We start from the raw sequence: 22,373 nt of genomic DNA on the forward strand, positions 1-22,373 counted from the left end.
CTAAAAGAACTACCACATAATCCAAGATAGTTTTTTCTACATCTTTTAGGCAGAGAAATGTAACTTTGAAGTAAACCTTTGGATGACAAGTCCCTTTCAGAACACCTGCAGGTCATCTTACCTTATGACATGACTTGTATCTTTTAGAGTTACATTTGATTTTTAGATGGCTGAGATAAGGTGACATGAGTTCTACCACAAGCAACTTTTACATAGTTTTGGTTTGTAGCTGAATTTTAACTGTGCTGTTGAAGTTCACTCAGGTCACACACAGCCAGGAAACCCACAGAAAATGGTGACTGTCACCTGAGCCATCTCCCTCACCAACTCCTGAACCTGAGCTGGCTTTTGTGTGTCTGCATGTTACAGAGACTTGTCATGACCCCCTTGGACATGGTACACTAAGCAGAGGGGCTTTAGAAGTTTCTCCAGCTAAGCTGAAGTTATTTCTTGCAGGTTTTTCTAGAAGAAAAGCTATAAATTACTGCATGACTAATACAGAACATAGTGGTACACAGCTAAAACCAACTGACACTTATTTTCAACCATGCTCCTGGCAGTGTTGACCCCTGTTGTAAGAACTACATTTTATTCTTCAATTAATTCAATTTCTAATTTATGATAAGCCCTTTGAAAATAAATACACTGAAAATAATTACCTTTTGCAGCATTTCCCGCCTTCGCTTGGTAATGAGTTTCTGGCAAAGCTTCTGCTTTTCTTGTTTTAAATCATGATCAAATTTCTGTTTAACAAAATTAATTTCAGTTTCAGCTCGGTCCAGCAGCATTCCCAAATGACTTTCAGGTAGATGACCTGCTCTGTAATAACAGTGTTTGAAGCCTGTTATCCCAAATTCTTAAGTGCGAAAGGGTATCTGAGGCAATTAGTACCATAAAAAGGCTCAGCAAAATAGACACACAGAATGATCTTAGTTTCTTTAGCAGTGACACCTGGGAGAATCAAACAAGGAAGGGGATAATAGGACAATCTCAGAGATGAGCACAGAATTGAGGCAGTTTGTGAAGGTGTACGAAGAAGAAACAGGAAGAAGGATGGAAGGAAGGAAGGAAGGGCAAGTGGAAAACCAATTACATATCAGTTTGTAATGTGATATTCAAATGAGACATTTTAAACTTTATATATTATGCATACTTTATTTTTTCATTTAATGTCCCTGGAATGCAATTTTATATGTCTTTTACAACTCCTTCTTGTCATTAAAAACAAATTTCTCTTTAAAGTATGTAATCAAGTAAAAAGAACAAAAACTTATTTTTAATAGACAAAGCAATCATATCTACAAAATATTTATATTCAGACTGCCTAGTAAATTTATACCAGACGAATTATAAAAATTTCAAAATAATAGCAAACTTCAGTTATCAGAAACAACAAATTGCTGGTCATAAGCCCATGGTGCTCTCAAATGGAAGTTCAAGACTATGGTCTACCTCCCGTTGCTACACTATTTCATGTCAAAGGAAACAAGATCTAAAGAGCACTGGCAACAGTTAAAAAGATCTCCCTCTCCACAAATTTAAATTGAATTTCAGAACTTACCTGCGATTACATTTACACTACAAGTTCCCCAAATCCTTCTTATTCAAAAGAAGAATAAAAGAACATCTTAATTCAGACCAGGTTGTTGGACATTCATGAGTTATACTTTATATTAAACAATGTGGACTTAAAAATGTGGTGTTGAAAAGGTCAACACGAAACTTCGAATTGAAAGCTCCAATTCCTGACCTGAACCTGGATGTTATCCAGATACCTTCTAGTTTACTTATGCAGTCCCCCTTTTTTCGAAGACATGAACATTACACACAGAGCAGGTACTCAGATGAATCCAGGGCTTTCAAGGTTCCATTACATTGTGATATCTGGCCCAATTCCTAAATTAAAGTAGCAGTTAAATGTGGCAAGCAAGCCCTTCTCCAGAAAGGAGAATCTCATTTTGGTTTATTAAGATTTATTGATACTGTGACAACTTAATTCCAACCAAAATCCTCAAAATAAGAGCTAAAATAAAGCAGAAGATTACCATATTAGCTTGTTTGCAGTCACAGCATAGTAACCACGTTGGCCAGATCCAGTAATTCACACCTCTCCATCTCAAACATCCACAACTATCTGTGCAAGCCATGAAACATCATCCCCTATATAATGCATGTGCTGGATAGAAACTGAGATGTGCTTTATCACAGTTATGTCAATAAAAGAGATCCTCCTTTTGCAGAGCTTTTTCAAAGTCTATCTATTGCATTTCTTTAATCTGCAAAGAGGATTAAACCACCTCTCAGTATATTGAGAGTAATCCACCAAGCGTCATTCTTGGCCAAGTAATTTCTGCCTTGAAACTAATCAATGTTAAAATTCAGTGTTATGTCAAAAAACTCCCCAAGAGCAACCAAGTTTCTAGCCCGTATTTGGTAACTTTTAAGTCCTACCCCTCCTTTTTGACTGAACCCAAGGCAAAAGATATGTGAATAAAGGTAATTAATTATGGTGAGAAAGTGAGGAAAGATAATAACCAAGATATTATATTTAACACCTTAATCCTTTCTTGTACTGAGGAAATAAACCCAGGCTTGCTGCATCCAATTAAAATCCCTGTCCAGAGCAGTGAAAAGAGTCTGCAATAGAAAAAGACAGATGTGCTGGAACCACACAGCAAATGAAAGTTTAAGGAAAGTGACGCAACACAGAATGATAGGAAGATGATATATAGCTACCTATTTTTAGGATTAAAAAAAAGGGTCTACATTATTTGATTTACTTAGAGATCCAGTATGTCCACAGCTAAAACTGGAGGTGATGCAGTATCCCACCACAGAAGCCTATGTCAGTTTATGTGCCAACTTATATTAATCAGTGTTATGGTAATTCCTGAAAGGCTCAATCCTGGCAAGACACCTTCATTTCTTGTTTCATATAAATACAATATAAAAACAATTATAGTATTAGGAATAAAATATGTCCTGGTCTCAAAGGACTCTGAACAGAAATGCAAAACAAAAGGAGAAGAGAAAGGTAATGAGACAGTATAGACTGTATGATAAACTGCCTGGTATCAGCATACCAGACATTTAATCACTGAAGAAATGTACAGGCACATGTCTTTGAACAAAGATAATTTTAATGAAGGACAATACTGCGGTAATGACAAGGATGTTTAAAGGGAGATCCTCCCAAAGGCAGTGAGCAGCAAGGAAGGTACAGAGGTGCAGTGTGTAGCCAACAACAGCAGTACCACAGGTCAATCAGAGAGAGATCTTGACTTCTCTGTAATGAACGAAAGCCGACCAATTAAGGAGCAAATACAGAGTGAAGGCATGTAAGTAAAAAGTAGGACTTTGTAGTTGATGTTACAGAGAAGGGATGCTGGACCCCAGCAAAGGAAAATTGCTTCATGAAAGCTAGAGAAAGCATGGGAGCATCACTAAAGCAAAAGGGAGATAGATATGAAGCAGACAAGTTGTACAACCTTAATGTACATGGAGGCTGAATCACATCACTATACAGAAACTACACAGAGAGAACTTGCATGACTCTGCCCATGCTGCTCCAGCCACATCAGGATTTCACCTGCTGAAGTGGCATCTTGCCAGTACCCAGATCAGAATTCATGTAATAATAATAAAAATTCAGAGCAATAAATGCCCTCCCTACATAGCAGAGCGCTACAAGCAGAAAAGGTTTTTAGAGATTATTAGAAAACTTCATACTGATGCATTGCTTCTTGAGGCATTCACTTTCCAACACCGACTTCCAGAAATGTCCAGCCAAGACACCGCTGGAAAAAACTACTTTCTATGGACAAGGTCCATATAAATGGTGATTATTGAGAAGAACAAGACCAGCACAAGGTGCTTGTTTCAATATTCTGAGAGTCTTTTGACCACTTTACAAACACAATACACAGGAAATTCTTTAGGTCTTAGAAAAATTTAAATTTTGGGAGAAATTTATAAAGAAGCTTGAAATTGTTTTTACCTAGTGAGTTACAAGAACTGGATTCAATTTTTAAGAGACTGAAGAAAAAGGAAATTTCTTGTGAACAAGAAGATACCGGCAAAAGAATAACACAACATGTTACAGATGCCATAATTTAAAAACATCAAGAACCCTGCACCTCTGTTGATAGCAAGAACAACCCAGGATAAGCACTGCCTCAAGTACTGCCCTTTTGCCCACTTTTCTTTAAGAAAAAACATAAAGAGCCTATGTAGACATCCCTCAGATCCAGGATTACAGATTATATTTTAAAATCTTCTTTCCTGCCTTTTGGCACTGAAGTCCAGGCTTGATTTTTGAAAGCCACTGTGTAACCAAAAACTAGTACTGACAAATGGCACATTTTATTTAAATACTGTATTTAGAAAACCCAACTTGAAAACTCTGGCTGCTCTATTTCATTTAAAACGTTCACAGCCCTCCCTAGAATTGGTTTGGTTTTATTTTTTTTTTATAACGTTCATTTCTGGCCACACAGAATCCTTTTCTTGTTAATTTGAAATTGGCTTGCTATCTGATAAATTTTAAACATACTATTAAGCTCCATTTTTAAAAGATTTCTTCCCTCAATATGTATCTGCTGGTTTATCACTGCATCTGTCATATACCTAATCTATATCTTTTCTCTCTTCTCCATCCAAAGTTCTGCATTTTAAAATTCCATTTATAACAGTAAGTTTAAGGCACTCTATTATAAAGCTGGACAAAATAGATTAAGATAGACCTCTATGTATATTTAGACAAGCAGATTCAATGACAAAGTGAAAAACAAGGATACTGTGGATACAAATTTAAAGTACTAGTCATTCAGACCAGACTTCTCTTGCTGCTCAAATTTTAATGCTCTAATTTGTAAACATTCCCAAAATCACTTTCTAGTTAGAAACTGAAATACAAGCCTACGTTACGTAATTATGAATTTTTCATGAGTTATACTGGGATATTTCAGTTTGCCTGGTGAAAATAAAACACTAGCAAATAAACTGAAATACTGCATTCTGGAGTTTTATAATCACAACACCTAAAGAATGAATTATAAGAGTTTGGCCAACATTTGTCTGAGAGGAAATACTGCTGCAGCAGGTGTGGGAAGTTACAAGAAAATAACTAGTTCTAGGCCCAGAAAGCCAAATGGGATTGCCTCTCTACAAATGATATCTCCAACTATTAACACGTATCCTTTGTCCACAGACAACCAACCACTGCATACTCTGACTCTGAAAGTTTAATAAGAGAGTCGTAGAAAAATTATTTTTTCATCTTGGTAATAATGCTTGCTGCTTCTGGAAGTTTCTGGGTAGTTTGGGGGGTTTTGGAAGGTTTTTAATCCATTTTTTGGGGATGAGATCCCAGAGGTCTTGGATTAACTAATACTGTGCCTTTCCTCTCTGTTTTCACATCATCTGTGAAAACATCTCAGACCTTCTCATAATACAGTTCCAAAAAGAGGAATGAGCTGATGGAAGGGAACTCTCTGTGAAAGACGTGTCTGAATTATATTTCCTATGCCAGGACATGTTTGTCTTTGAGCCTCACAGTTGTAGACCTTAGCAAAGCAGTGCAAGCCTACTGGAAGAAGCTCTCTCCAACCAATGAATCTTGAAGCTAAACTCAGGGTGATTCAAGCTAAACTTGGCAGTTTAGCACAGGCAGCACACAGGACAATCAAAAAGAAAAGCAAGGAAAAGATACCAAAAAACCCAGATAAATTATTTTGTAACATCAACAGATGCAATCTTTGGTAGCTTTTAACAGACTTCCTGCTTCCTAATGTTAAATTACATTTAAATCAAGTCAACATTATGAAAGAAAAAATACACCATAAAGATCAATGTTCATCTTGTTCTCTTAATGCACATTTCACATATTGTCAGACTGACATCAATGACTGACACCTCAAATATACAAATAAAGCTGCATGCACAGGACCAACAGCAGCAGTGCTACATTGCTTTCCTGTACACGTTTTCCTGTACACTGATGTATTCTGCTGCCCTGGCAGGCTCCTCAGTAATCCCTCCATATGCCAAACTAACACAGTTCTCTGGTAGCAGCACCATGTCTCTCTCAGTGCTCCTCATAGCCATGCAATTTTAAGTAACTACATCTCTGTGTGTCTGCTAAGTCACCATTTCTACCTCTCCACCTTGATTCTGAGTATCCTATCACAGAGTACTCAATTAGCCGGGGTCTGGTATGATATCCCAAATAAATTACATGTATTATAATAGGTGTTACAACAGTCTATTTCCAGGTCTACTTTTTTACCTGCCTTGGCCTTTACTTTTTAATTCCCTGCAACAGGTATATTCTCTGCTAGTCAAAATCCTCTGCAGCTACATTATTTATAAAAATTGATCTACTTTTTTTAGAAAATATTCATGATTTTCAGCTTGAAAAGAGAAACTGTACATCCAGCTCCTCAAACATATTCAATCACAAGTGAATCAAAATTGCTCTTTTCTGTTAAATCCAGATATTCATGCATAATGACTGTAGACAAATGGTCTTAACTGGTACACGTTGCAAGGGACTCTGGTATGAGTTTTCACATGACAGATGACTATTTACACAAATAATGGATGTATAAAGACATTTAGAATCTTGTATGAGTCTGGTTCCCAGTGAAATCGGAATTACAAACAGGTACTACATATGTTTCCAGCAACTCATCTCTGTCCTGTACAAAGTGGATACAGATAACAAAACCTCAGCATCTGCTGGGATTTAACTAACAAAGTCCATCAGTTACAAAATATTTTCTTAGAATTAACTAACAGATAACATTTTAATGCAACTCTTCTGCTAGGTAACACAGAAAAAAAGGTTTTTGAAGAGTCTGTTGCCTGTGAGATAACATAGTCAAATGGCTGACAAGAAAACAATTGAGATATTTACCTTTCCGTCTTATTAATAAGACTCGATATCTGGGCTGCTGCAGCATTTATAAGAGCAGAGACATGAGAACACCTTGACTGTATCTTACTTATAAGATATTCTCTGTAAGAAAATCTTTTATTCAGATGATATTTCTTACAAGCTTGCAAAAAATCCATTAGCTCTTCAATGTCACCCTACAGGAAAAAACGTGAAGAAATGTGAACATTTGATTAGATGTAATGTTAATTCTGGCTAACACCTATGAATATCAGACCAGATTTCACTAGCAGGACAAACCTGGAAAATGCTTACAAGTGTAAAACAGTAAGTATGTATCAACTTAACTCTAATGATCACATCAAATGATTATGGTTATTTTAACAAAACAAAATAAATAATGTGGTGAGCTTTTGGCCTGATTACCTCAATACTGGTTGTATTTTCCTGAATAGTTAGTGCATGTCCTGAGTGCCCTGAGTTAACAGGTCATTTGCTCACGTATTCACAATTACATACACATGCAACCCTACCAGCAAAAGCAGAACTGTTCTTTACGATGTACTGTATGATCACATAAGCAAAGGGTAACATTTTCAAAGGTGTCTAAATTGACTTCAAAGAAAATTTTAAAGCCAGCTCTTCCACGTATGTTGAGTACAGCATAGGGAAAGCCAAGCCCACTGCCCACAGGCTGGCTTAGAAGTTGCTCCTTCCAACAGTGGGGAACAGGAAGGCTTTAGATACCTACAGACATGTTTGAAATAGACCAGAGTTAGGCACACAATGTTCTATAGCATAAATAGCCAAGACAAGGTCTGACAGTTACATGACCCATGTCTGAGCAGCCAAAACATAGTCAAAACCTTTCTCACTTGCTCTACCTCTTTAACCCGGCTGCTTAACTATCTTCTGCACAAGTGCTTGCTGCATCTCCCACTGACAGCGGCCAATGTATAGCTTCTGTATATGAAGTTGCTCATCAGGTTTTAGGAGTGAGCTTTACACGTTCTGACACCTACTTTCCAGATGTTGCTTTTTAGCCTCCACCTGCAGGTCCACAACAATCATACTCTTCCTCAAGAAGCAGCCAGAACAACAGTTCCCAGAACTTTTGCAATCTAGAGCACTAACTTTCAACACAAATGGAGGTAAAAACAAACAAACAGACAAACAAAACCCCGTGAGGAAACAATTTAAGCTATTCTATTGCAAGAGGTTTAAAAATGTAACTGAAAGCAAAACTGAAATCCTGAACATACTCTTCATCACCATCCCTGGATCACATAACCTAGAGAAACTCAACCCCTCTAAGTACAAAATCATAGTACTTCAGACACAACACAATTTCAAAAATAACATATTTGGAATGGGGGGCTCAGTACATCTTCTGAAGTATAGAAGAGCACTTGTTGCCTAGGGAGTTTTGAACACGTTCATATACCTCAATATTGTCTCAGGGTGACTTTGTGATGTGTATCCCCTATCGCTGCCCCATGTCCAGAAATTAATTTTGTGCCTTTCTGTGGCTTTAAACTGAGCCTGAGAGGGGGAAGGAAAACCTGAGAAAAACTTCTTCAAAGCAGTTTGCAGCTTGTTCAAGGTCACACAGAGACTTTTTTTCCAGCTGCAGCAGCAGAGCGAGAGTGGGGAAGGCAGCTGGCTTGCTTTCGGCCAGTTTTTCAGCTCCTTTTTCTTTTTCTGGAGAGAGATGGAGAGTTGAACTTTTGTTTTTCCTGGGACTTTGTTTTTTCTTTTTTTTTTCCTCTGCTGGACTGTTTCAACATCAGAATACATTGGGAGGAATTTCCACCAAGGCCTTGGCCCTGGAGGTGGGCCTACCACCCCATCCCAGCTCCAAGGAGGGGGAGAGAGAGATCTACGGAAGAACTCTGAAATTTTCCCAGGTTTCCCATAGCAGAGCAAGAGGTTTTATTATTTACCATCATTATCCTCTTCCTGTGTGTTTGTTAAATAAATAGTTTTTATCTCTTTCACTTTCCTTTGAGGAAAATGTATTTTTTCCTGAACCTGGTGGGGGAGGGATGGCTGTAATCTGCCTTCTCTCAGATGATGTATTTCTAAATTTGGCCAAACCAGAACAAATATAGAGTTGTGTAGATGTCTAGATGTGCTAATAAAGGCATTATAATTTTTAAAATGCTTTCTAAGAAAGTTAGTTATGAAAGTGGTAACATTTATCCTGAAACATTTCTCAGAACTTACTGCAGGTTTTTATTTTGTCTTTAGGTTAGGAATGGAGATATCATCCTATTACCTGTATTTTAGAGTAACCTTCCACTAATGTTTTAGCTGCTTCCAACTTCAGTTCTCCCTTTAAAGTGGCATTTGTTATCTGTGTAAAAAAGATACTGTGGAGTTCCTTTCTTTGGGTAACAGCCAGCTCTCTATAAGCCTTTGCAAAATATTCCTCCTGCTTTACGAAAAGGAACCTCTTCAGGCAGTCCTGCTCCAGTCTGTGAAGTCTATCCAGAAGACTTCTGTATTCTACAGCAGGCTGCAAAGAAGGAAATAAATACAACAGAAGTGATTTTCAGAATTCAACATACTTTAAAGTATCAGTGCTACTAGCTCATACATATTTTACAAATACTTTAGTTACTGTCATTTCAGGTTTAAATGAAGGCTAATATTGAATCAGTGTACACTTCCCATAGTTTTCACCTGTTTGGATGGCAGGGCTGTACAGATGCCAGTCTCTCATACAGATACCACTTCCAAAGCATAATGAAGTCCTTTTAGAATTCACAAGACTTATGTAAGATAAATTATATAAATGAGCATGAAATTCAACACAAAGACTATATGTGAAATTAATTTTTTAGGTTTCATCAATCCTGAAATCCTATTAAAATTAAATAGACTCATAAGGCATACTAATGAAATAATAATAAAAAATATATTTTTAAAAACAATATAAATTAAATATAAATATTAAAAAACCTCCTCCATTCTACTAAAAATCTCTGAAAGTTTTTTATTATTGGTGACCTACTTTAACTATCAGTTTCTACAAATTAATCCAAGAGCATCATTTTAGATTTACATTTACAACCATGGTGTAGAATTAAATGGCAATTACTTTAAAAGCTTCTTTGCCAGAAATATTTTCTCTTAGTTCTCTAGTAAGACTTACATATTCATAGTTTTAATCTCAGATGGCATAAAGTCATTATAGAATCAAAACATACATGTCCCACAGAGCAAAGAACGCTTCTTATGCTAGCAGAGCTACCTAACAGTCACTATGCCAGTCTTGTTCTAAATTTCATACCAATTATCTTGAGGAGAACTGCCTTCTGCACGTCACTTCTCATTCCCAAGAGACACATTGCAGGCAGCAAATAATTAATCAAAAAGGCAAGGAATATAAATTCTACATTTTGGCTGAGAAGGGGAGTAGGTTATTGCTCCAGCTGTGTTCCACTGCCATCTCTTGGGTGTCAGTACACCTGCTGCCCAGGAGCACAGGAGTGAGCCAAACCTCATGCTCCAGAATGTCCTTCTGGACCACATGCTGTGGCAAGTACAAACCCAGGTCCTTCTAGAGACAGAAAAGTGAACAGGAAGATGATAGGATATGGAAAATGGACCAGGACAAGTACTGGACTGACCATAATTGTTTACTTGACTCCCAGCATTCAGGATTTTCAGTACAAATCAGACTAAACCAACACCAATGCATTTCTTACAAAGCAAAGCCACTTTGCTGAGAGTATATTTAGTGTGAGATCACACACTGAGTTTCAGTCAGGTCCCTCTCTCTGCAAAGGCAGGACATCTCAGTGAGGTCTAGGCTCCTTCTGTGTCCAACAGAAGGAAAAAGTCTTCTGCAGAGTACAGTTCACCTCATCCTTAAGAAGGCATCCACAAATGTTTCTTCCTTCCCATCTCTTATGTTTGTAGCACCTCTAGTTGAGGATATGCATATCCTACAGGTATGGAAAGCTACACAGAGTCACAATTTAAAATTCACCTGGAAACATCAAAGAAATTCTACTTGCCCACTAGCCTTGTGCCTGATTTTCACTACACAACAGCCTGATAAAACAAAGTTCTTCCTGAGAGCCTCAGCATACTGGAGTACCTTTGATGGGTCACACTCAGCAAAAAAAACTTCTTGTGTCAAAAGTTTAATCATGAATTTTCATAAAAGACCTTAACAGTTATTGGTATGCGATATGCAAATACCACTTGTGGTCCAGAAGCAAAGCCCCACTAGTAAGTAACAAACTGCACCATTTGTTCCCACCAAGTCACCCACTTAACAAACAAACATGAAACATCAACTTGGGCATTTCGGCATTTTAAGCTTACAGAGATGAAATATTCAAAACTTACCAGAACCCTTCCAAACCATAGGAAGTTGTTAAAAACAGTAATAAAGAAAAAGGGTGGGGGGAAATCAGTTTTATTGTAAACATTCAATATCCTTGAAAAAAGACATGGAAGACTGGAAGATAACTCTGTACATGGGATATTGGCCTGGTGACCCAGGCTCTATTTCCAGCTAGTAACTACCCGTGAAATCCTGGGCAATGAAACTTATCCATTCAGAGATCTCTGAATGAAAGTGATACACATAAGCTCTCAGTTTTCACTCTGAACTCCTACGGAATCATGCTCAGACTTCAGTTATTTATTTATTATCCAGAGGCTATTTCCAAGAGAAGTCCACTCCTCGCTCTGTCTAAAATATGGATTGTTCTGATTTCAGAGGGAAATCAGTCTTTGGTTGTCCTTATATTCTAATTTTCTTCAAAAAAAGAACATAAATATTGAAAGCTTTTTACCTAGACTGTAAGGTTTATGATGCAGGGAATTTGTTCTGCTCTGAATGTGCAAAATACTTCACACAGAGGCTGAAATCTCAGAAAGTGCTGCAGTAAAATACAGGAAATAAAAACACACCACTTTGCAACAGCATAAGTGATTGTAAAGAAAAACAGGGTAATGACAACACTTTGTTTTCCGCTGTCACAGACTCCCTAGAGAAAAATTTGTTTTCTGGTGATATTAAACCCCATTTCTTAATAACAACTACCCTAATTATGACATCTGAATTTTTGAACATATTTAATTGTAAATCTTCATCTTTACTCTTCTAACAGGGTAACTAAGCTGCTCTAGTCATAGAGAAACCATCTCCATAAAACTACATATGATGTAAAACATCCTGATTTAAAACCAGACTTACCTTTTCATTAATTTTCCTCATTAGTTCCTCAGCCTCTCCATTTGCAGCTCTTGCTTTTTGGCATTGAGCCTCCATTGTCTTCCTAGTTTCCAGACGACACTCAGCTGTTAAAGCCACCATCTTCCTTTCGTACTCCTCTTGAATCTCTTTCTCCATTGCAAGAAACCGCTTTTTGAAAACAGAACTTATCTTCTTCTCCACATGAGGAAAGAGGCTGTGATTTAAGGCCATGTTCTTCAGCATCATAGCAATCACTTCTTTACAGATCTGTGTTCGACATGCCTCCAGATCAGCATCTGCCCGTGTCAGGCTGGCAACCTCCAGACTGTACAAAGGTAATCAGGACTGTCAGAAATTGCAGATTATGGGAAATTTCTACCAGAAAATAAGAACCTTGTATCTAGAGCATTCAGTCTCTAGATTGTATCCAGATTCACTCAATACTGGGTAATGAAATGGCAGTCAGAGAACTGCCAGAATATCATAGCATATGAGTTTATAAATCATGATAGTAATAATTCATTAAACAGCAGGGTACTTGCTTCTACTACAGCAAGTTTAATGAAGTATGTCCATATTTCCATTTCAGACAGAAAAAGAAAAATCTTTTCTTTACTAATACTTAAAACATTCCCTCAGATATAAGCCAACAGAAATGTCTGATGCCCCCCTCCTCCCTCCCCCCCCCAAAAAAAAAAGACAAACCAAAAAACTCCACTATCTGTGTTGGGATTTGATCTCTGTACCTGATGGCAGATCAAATGGGCACCTGAATAGACTATAACTTTTACTGAATTTGTAAAATAGTTCTAAACTCACTGACCCATCTAGATTGATACATCGCTGTTTTATATTCTTGGCTGGTGTACTCCCTTGTCTGCAGGGAAGAGGAGACAGTTTCAACTATGTGCTGATACAAATGAAATAAAAGTGTGTATCTGTCACTCATGAACATTAACAGAGTTCTAGAAAAGAGATTAAAACCAGATGAAAATATAAGAGCTTTTAGAAAATGAAATATATGTCATGTTGTGTATAAATACATTCCCATTTATGTTTAGAGTTAAATTGGAATTATAATTATTCTAATTTAATATACAATGTAACTACTCTAAATTCTACACCTGAACTCAATTTAACACTGGAAAATTAGGTGGGTTTTGCTCCTGCATGTCAAACTACATGAATACATAACAGTGTATTCTTCTGTGTGTTGACCATGCATACATGAATTTCTTTGTGACCTACAAAACATACTTTTAGGAGCTTAAACACATTCAATTTTTTGCTTAGGCTAAATTATTGATCTAATTTTTCCACAGACAAATCTTAGAATAAATTTCAATTCCATAGCAAAGATCTTGGTAAGACTTCCAAGAGAGTAGAATGATACTGCATTCAGAATGATATAAATGAAGGCATGCAAGTGCTATTTTTGTCAAACTTTCTTTTCCTTACATAAGCAAGTAAAGTTTAACTAAAAGTAAACCACTGACATATCATCACTGCCCCCCTGATAACACAAGAGATGTATTTTCCCCATCTAGAAATTGATGGAATGGAATTGTTTTCTTACAATGATTCAAATATTGGAAGTTTTTGGGAGACCACCTTTAAAATGTAATCATCTACCACAGACTGATTTTCTGTTGCGTTCTCTCAAAACCACAGAAACACACAGGTGATGGCCATCCTCACCTTGGTGATCTGCTGCAGGGCTGGCTGGTTGGTTGCAGCTACTAAACCTCCTCCATTTTACCCCCTCTTCCTCATATACAGGAACACAAATTCCTGCATTGAAGTACCATGTGCCTGAAACATTCCTCACAGGAATATGAAGATTCCTGTACTCTAATATTTGCTCTAATATCCCCAAGACAATACAACCATCCAGCTTCTCTGTCCTGTCTACAGATGGATAGTGCAGCTGGAGGTACACAGCTGTCTTGGGTAACATTCACCTACATCCACGGTAAAGTGTCCCAGGGCACTGATCTGCTCCCTCTCCTTCGGGAGAGTCCTTCTTGCTCCAAGACAGAGGGCAGGTGATGGCAGGATCAAGGTAACAGGATGCTGAAGCAACACAGCAGATACAGATGTGTGTTTTCTCTTAAGTCATTTTGTTTATAGTCCTACGACTTTTGCTGACACAGCCAGCTATTACCAACCCATTTGTGACAACTTGGAAAAAAGAAGTGTTTCAGAGTTGTGTAAATGAACTTAAACAAAAACAAGGATTCAGAGAATGGGAGCTTTATGCTATAACGTTTCTCTAATGACTGTGAAGCAGTGGTAGGAGGCTTCCCTTCATAGATTCACCAATTCATTATTAGCCTGTAAAATCCAAGCCACCAGATTTATTTTTCTGTTTTACTTCCTGCTTTAAGTTCATCAGTTCTGATTTAATTGAAGCATATCTGTCTTGTGAGAAACATCCCAGTTTTAAAGCATCCCCTAACAAAGAACTAAGCATTTTAATAAATTGTTCCACTAGATAATTTCTCTAAAAAATGGTAACCTCATCCTCAGCTCGAATTTTATTTGTTACAACTTCCAACTCTCATTGTTTGCTGGAACGAAAAGTTCCTTAGTTGTTATTTTTCTGTTCTTCAAGCATGCAGTGATAGATGATCGCCCCAGCACCTACTAACACTTCCTTATTGAGATGTGAAAGACTGAACTCTCATCTCTCTCCCTGGAAAGTAACACTTCACAGCTCTACCACACTGATACATAGTTCATAACACATAATTTATTCCTTATCACAAATTCAGGGTTTTTTTAAAGCATGCTTCAAAAAAAGTCACTCTTCTTCAACAGTGATCCCAAGAATGAAAACCAAAATAAAACACCTTCAGAACATTTCCTATTATCTTTCCCTCAGTCTTTCCACGTCACTTCTTCCTATTTACTGCAAGTCATTACAGACTCAACCTGATTTCATTTCAAACAAGACTTCCATGCACTTTTTCACCCTCAAGTAAATAGTAGATTTCACCCTCAAGTAAAAAGTAGACCCTACAGTACCCCAGTAACTCTGCATGATGCAAAATGCAGGAGGAGCAACAATAATAATAACCTGATGCTGGTGTGTCAGCAAGTGAATCATGAGGCTCAGAAGATCTCAGGTGTATTCAACCTGCAACTCATACTCTTCATTTCCCTGACAGCACATTACTGAAGAAGGCAATGAAAGAGAAGTCTATGAACTGTTCCAACAAACCAAGGGTAACAGCATAGAGAAAAGTACAGCACAGAAAGAAGAGTTACAAGCCACAGCTCTCCCACGTCACATCTTCGAAGATAGCAGCCACACCACGACGTTTTGTCAGTGGCAGCTGAAGAAAGGTTGTGTCTGTAAAAACTTGAAAGCTCCCTTCCATGTGATGTGCTCTACTTCTGCTCCATGATCTTCACACAGCAGCCAGCAGAAGTGAGACAAGCTCATCACACACATCAGAAACCTTGCTTCAAGCTCTTTACTCAAAACAGAGAGGTTGAGAGCACCCCGAGCATGCTGCATCACACCAACAGTCAGTAAAACACAGGAATCCTGTACATATAATAAACCAAATGCTTTCATTTGGTTTCATTCAAGTCCATCAGAAAAACGATGTTTACAATCAACCAGATTAAATGTTTCACGACACATAGGGAAAAAAGATTCTAGCTTGACACTCTGTGTCTCCTCAAGCCAAGGTACATTTAATAATTTGCTTTAAATGCTTTGCACTCTGCTTGTTACAGCAATTGATATTTAAAAGGTCTTGCCCCACTCTGTGAGTACATTCAGCATCACAGAAACATGAAAGCTGATGAAGCACAGGTAGCTGATGGCAACCTATTGATGAAAAAGATGAAAGCTTTTGTTGGACAAAGCATGCTGAGAAAGGATGAGGACAGTACAGAAGGCAGGTGGCACAAAAGGGTGGGGGAAGGAAAGGTGAACAGACACACAGAAAATGAAACTTCAAACAGCAAGCGTATAGCTTTCTCACTCACTTGAAGAGAAAAGAGGATTTTAAAATTTGTCAGAGAGACCTGGAAGGGGAAAATCCCAGATGCCAAACAAAGAGGCAGAGAGAGTGCCTGAGCAACTGATGTCCTCCACAGACCTAATGAAAGAATACAGGACAGCAGCTGGGTCAGGAAAGCAACTACAGTTCATTTAAAAAAAACAAACCTAAACACAACACACTACAAAAAAAGGAAACCACTCATTAACTACCAAGTAAATGTGTCTCTAAGTCTTATTATTCAACTTACAGGCCCACAGAGAGAATTTTTGAACAGGAGAACTAATAGCTGCTGAATTTAACAGTCCTAAAAATAACTAATGGCTTTCAAACACATTTTTAAAACTAATTCTGAGTTTATAAAGATAAGAAACTACTGTGACACAACTTTATGAAGTCTAAAAGGGAGAGAAACATTAAGCAAATTTCCCTTCAGTGACATTTTCCCATCAAAGCACAAAAGACTGTCATTCTCAGAAGGCTCATCTCTGATCTGCCAAAGAAAGACAATTAGTAGGACACATATTACAAAAGTATCCAGAGGAGACTGGAGCTCCATCATAGCTGTTTCTGTAAAAGTAATGCTTCAAATACACAACACTCCTGAAAAGCGTGTAATTAAGTAATTTAGAGCCATTTGTGGACACTTTGTCTCCACTGTTCCCACTTCAGCAGTGACTCCTCAGAGGCCCAAGGCACAGCAGCTGCACCAACTCCTGATGGAGAGGGGAATGCAAAGAGGGAAGGACAGACAGACAAGCACCCCAGCTCAGTGGCACCCACTATTACAGCCAGAGCAGCACATGTCCTGTACCCACCCAAAGGCACAGTGATGATGGGACAGCTGCAGTGAGAAAGGAAACGGGCTGACAAAATCCAGCATTATGGTCTGTGTTGCCTTGTCACACTTCAGAGTCTGGAGTGAAGATGGAGAAAGAGTCAGACCAGAAGAATCACAAAGAAACCAGTTCCTGCAGTGCTGCCTTTAGTCACAGTAAGAAAAGAAAGCCAATTCAAGTATAATGAGCATTAGAGGTCTTCGAAAGCTGCTGATGTGGTTCGTTTCACAAATCACCCATTTATTGAGGGGTTAGAAATACATTATCAGTAAGTGGAGCTATGTGTTGTTTCTTCTGGTTTTTTGTCTGTTTAGTTTGTTGTTGTGTTTTGCTGGTGTTTTTTTAAAGTAGCATGTCAATGTGGACCCTCTGTGCAGCCCCATACCTTCCTCCCTTCAACACCTCCCTCCCTTTTTCCGTCCTTTGCATTCCATGCTCTCCTGCTGGGTCCAGTCTCAACAGAGACTAAACACTTCAGGGCAGGGATTTACACAGCTGCAACACAACAAAGCACAAACCTTTGCAGGAGATTCAAACAGTACTAGAGTAGAAGCAGAGGCAATGGCATGAGGTCTGAACACCCACCAACAGTTACTGACTGCCCAAGCCCAAATTCTTCAGCCCTCTTGTGCCAGAGTGGGGCGTGTTGCCTTTCCCTGGTCCCTGTCCACTACCAGGCTGTGTTAGCACAGGTCTGAAATGCTCTGTGATACACCAGTAGCTGTAGTGGCCTGCAGCCAGCTCTGAACTGGGGAAGTTCATCCATCAGTCCTGTGACACTTACACAGCCAAGAGTGAACTCAGCACAGCTCGTGCAGGAGCCCACAGAGAATACAAGACATCACATCAGTAAATGAAATTGCTAAGAAAGGTACATGAGGATTATCTAAGGATGCTTTCACACAGATGAGTCACAGGTTAAGTTTAGCTTTCCAGAAGTCAGAATGCTGGCAAAACCAAAAACAGGATTCCTGATATACAGCCAAGAAATAATAATTAAATTAAAACTGAAAAAGATAAATTGAGCTGAGAGAGCAGAAGCTCTTCAGAAAACAAAGATTCATGAAAACCTGCTAGAAAGTCTAAGCACTAGATCTGTTTCACCTGTCAAATTCTTTTAACTCTCCACAGCAATATAAAGAGACTAAAGGTATTTAAATTCTTACAATTATCTGTTTAGAAAATATTTTAAAAATCCAGCATTTAAGAGACTGAGAACCTCTGCATTGCTTGCACAAAATAAGAAATATGACAAATCAGCCATCTTCAGAAAATCAATTTTAAAACGACATCTACCTACAATACTGCTGCTGCAACCGAGTTCAGAAAATGGTTACTTCACTCGCTCAGAAAAGTGACCGTGCAAAAAGAGTGTATGAAAGACTCCAATTCTGCTTCTGGTGAAGTTATCACACATTTCACCACCGATTTCAAAAACACCAACTTCAGCCTGGATACCAACAAAATCATAAATAAGTATTATTGCTATATGCATTATGCATTAATGCCTGAGGAGCTTCCAACTCTGCTATGATCTGCTCCAATTCTTCTGATCTATCCAGGCAGGGAGAGCATTCAGATGACAGAAATGGTAGGAGATATCAATCTTCTTTCAAAATTATATGGAATAAAGTATCAAGAACTGCACAACTCTCAAAAGAAGACTCTCTTCTGGATGAGATAAATTGTTCCACATAGACAGCAGAAATGACCCTTATAATTCTAAACACTTCACGGTCAGCCAACATCAAAGAAAAGTGACATTTTTAAGATGAAAAAAGATTCGTATTCATTAATTTCAAATTACTCGTTTTCTTCAGCTCCTTAGTCTTACAGGCTCCTATCATATACTAAGCATTTGAACTCCGATGAAAAAAAGTATAGTTTACATACTTGTCGAGTTTCTAGCACCATTCATAACACAGAACTACAAATACAGGGTTTGAAGTTCATACCATGACCATTCACTGCATCTTACATCAATGTGATTATTATTTACAGTTATATTCCTGCATTGTACACATTGTACAGAATAGGCTGTCCCTTCAAAAATTCCAAAATTTTAATGACACTCTTTCCAAGTTATGAAAACCAGAAATTTAGCTCCTCATATTTTTTTGTACTAACAATATAACTATTCTTCACCATTTTCCATGTAGGAATATTCTAGTCTAGGTGCTATGACAACATGATCATTTACACCCCATCCCTGTTAGTGTTCAAAGCCAGGCTGGATAAGGCCTTGAGCAACGTGGTCTGGTGGGAGATGTCCCTGCTTACGGCAGGGAGGGTTGGGACTAGAGGATCTCTATGGTCCCTTCCAACCCCTTAACATTCTATGATTCTATGATTCTTACTTTCCATTTGAATCCAGGGTTTAAAAAAAAAGAACATTTGCTCCACAGCAAATCCAACTGACATGTACTGCAAGAAATTTACATTTAGAAAGAAAAAGTGAATTTCTAAAATTGTGGTAAATTGTTTTCATTTTCCTGTCAAGGCTTTTTGGAGACAGTTTGATCCTGTTCTCTAGTACATTGGCCTCAGTGTCCTCTACCACAGGAAAAAAATCAGCTGCAATGTACACATATTACTTAAGTCATTTACCAAAATAATTGGCAGTATGTATTGTGTATCAGCAAGCAAGTTCAAATTCAATTTGAATTTCATTCAAATTGTCAGAGCTTTGACAAACTCAAGGAAGCATAGCTGTAGAAAATGAAGATTAAAAAGAAAAGGTGTAGTAGTGAAAAGCCATTCAAAGAAATTAAGTTCCCTTTAACAGATCTTTATCTTTTGAGACTATGAGTATGATCAAGCTCCATCACATTGGACACAAACTCAAATTGCTCAGCTCTCTTCATATTCTCCTCTAGACATATGAAAAAAGAGACCCACAACATTTTGTAACATGATCTTCTAGTGTGCATGTCAAATATTCAAATCATACAGCTTCCCCTCATTAGTATTCATTGCCCAGAATCCAATATTCAGTAATATACACAGCAAGGAACCTACTGAGAATAAAAGTCAAGCTATTTTGCTGCATAATTCACATCAAGTATATGACTTATTAAGACAAAATTCACAAAATGAGTAACCAAGAAGCTTCCTTATGAAACATTGTAAGTATGTTTTGTTCTCTAGACAATCCTCCTGACACTGAAAACTGTCTACACTCCAAAGCTGACCCTGTCCATAAATATTGAACACATGCTCCTGATGTATCTCCTAAATGATTTGGCACTGTCACTTCTTAAAACACAACACAGATTTATGTTGCAAAGAAGAAAAAACATGTGGCTCTTACTTTTCAGAGTTATTTTTCTCGTTTGTATCTGAAAGACCAGAATGATTCCAGCCATGACAGTGGAATGAAAAGGATGTTATCAATTATGCTGGCAAGCTTGTATGTGTGTCATGTAGACAAAAATGAAACAGATCTGCACCAAAACATGCAGAAGGAATTACCAAGCTAGCATACAAGCAAGATGATGTTGTTTGGCTGAACATACCTATCACCCTTTCAGTCATCAGGAATCACTGTAACTCTGAATACCTTTGTGGTCTATCTACTATCCTCATCCTGGAAAAAGGGAAAGACATCTTAGGAGGTGGAGCAGGTTAGTGAGTGTTGACTCATGGGCATCTACTTTATTCACTGCAACGCTCTATCTCTTTAGAGGTAAAGAAAATAGAAACTGAGGAAAGAAAAGGAAGCAAGAGACATATGCACTAACTTCCTGAAAACATTTAAAAACTTTAGCCCCTGGACACACATTCAAATTTAAGACACAAATCCTGTTTTATAGGTTTAGAAATAAACCTGTTATAAAAATAAAACTTTCCAAAGGTTTGCAAGAATATTTGCCTTTCTAATCTGTAATGTATCTGAAAATAGTGCAGCAATTTTTTCAACCTAGCTAGATACTAACTATCCCTGAAATAAATTAATACTAAAGCGAGTTTAAAAAAATGTTTGATCCTGTTCTTAATATTCACAAAATGATTTTCAGGATAAGTCTTCTCAAAGCCTGCATTGCTATACAGTTATAAAATCAAGAACCAATGTGCAATTTATAGAGGTAAGTTCCCAATTATCAGGGAAAGGCAGAAAATAATAATGCTGTTAGTTACCCTTTAAGAAAGAAAATTCCATCCTGTAACTTTCCAGCTTCCAGAGATTTTATAGTTGCATAATACTGCCTTTAATTTCACTTACCAGGAGGTAATGATAAGACTGCATAAACAACATCTGCTCATCCTCACATCAGACCTTTTTACAAAATTCGGCTGAAGAACAGATGACCTTTAACAGTGGCATGTTTCTGTCAAAAAGCCTTTCAACAGTATCAGGAGTGTTTCTGTGCTCTACCAAGCAGTCCCACCAACCACAGGTACATGGTATCTTTCTGGCAGCACTACAGACTGTCACACCTTAGACTCTGATCCAAGTGTTTTCAAGATACACTGCTGAACAGTAATGCAGGCACTCAGCAGGGGCTCTCTTTTCTAGGACAAAAGCCATGCTTTTGACAGCTTGATGTGTTAAGCAATAGTAGAATACTGTGTTTCAGTATTTTCTTGCACACCAAGAAGTTTCCCTTCACCTAGTGAACCACAGAAAGACGAAACAAGGTGTTTATTTGGATTGGAAAACTTGCATGTCTAAGGCCTAGATGGAGTTGTGACTTCTACAGGTGAATCAATATGAAATATGATGGCTTTCTGTTCCCATAGATGATTGTTTAAAACAGGTCCAAAACCTAAGGTAGTGCAGTAATATGTGTAAACAGACGCTATAAAAAAAACAATGAAGAGCAGATACTCAAAACATATTCAAAGGTTTGGCTGATGATAAAAATAATAAATGTGATGTAACAGCAGTGAATTCTTACTCTTCTAAAGCCTGAAGCATGTTCCCAGGTTCTTCAAAGGACAGAATATCAATGATTTGGTCATCCAAAATTATATCTTCACTAAACAGATCACCTGAATTAAATTGAGAATGCTCCAGTTTATGATTTTGGTTGCGTTCAGGCTGTATCTCCTTAAAAAAAAAAAAGAAAGAAGAAGTAAAAAACTTTAGATTATAAAAAAAATGTATAATGAGTGTCTGATCTGCAGTTTAACTTTGGGTGAGAAGGTTTCTATTTATCATCAAACTGTAGAGCTGGAAAGAGTATAAAGAGGTTGTGCAATTCAGATATGTATCTGAAACCAAATATATTACTTTTATTTCAGACTGATGTTTTTTAGTATGTAACTGATCTGGAATACAGATGAAGAAATGGAGAACACAGAACATTTGTGAAAGTCATCTAGGAAGTTATCTTCCACTTCAAACTTCCTAGGTAATTTTTTAAAAAAATTTCCGTGGTTTACAAATTACATATGGCAAAATT

General features: G+C 37.6%; 1 protein-coding gene across 8 annotated transcripts in view; it reads right to left on the reverse strand.

Annotated features, from left to right (window-relative positions):
- Positions 1–22,373, reverse strand: part of EVC2 (EvC ciliary complex subunit 2) — a 73,984-nt gene that overhangs the window by 26,758 nt on the left and 24,853 nt on the right. For all 8 annotated transcript variants that reach the window (XM_069014460.1, XM_069014467.1, XM_069014461.1 and 5 more), the window contains exons 9-13: positions 21,867–22,018; positions 12,114–12,438; positions 9,174–9,413; positions 6,917–7,092; positions 660–819 (exon numbers count right to left, since the gene is read on the reverse strand). In XM_069014460.1, coding sequence (XP_068870561.1) covers positions 660–819; positions 6,917–7,092; positions 9,174–9,413; positions 12,114–12,438; positions 21,867–22,018 — 1,053 coding nt within the window. The remainder of the gene's footprint in view (positions 1–659; positions 820–6,916; positions 7,093–9,173; positions 9,414–12,113; positions 12,439–21,866; positions 22,019–22,373) is intronic.

Source organism: Aphelocoma coerulescens, chromosome 4 (genome assembly GCF_041296385.1).
Source record: "Aphelocoma coerulescens isolate FSJ_1873_10779 chromosome 4, UR_Acoe_1.0, whole genome shotgun sequence".
Classification (NCBI taxonomy): domain Eukaryota; kingdom Metazoa; phylum Chordata; class Aves; order Passeriformes; family Corvidae; genus Aphelocoma; species Aphelocoma coerulescens.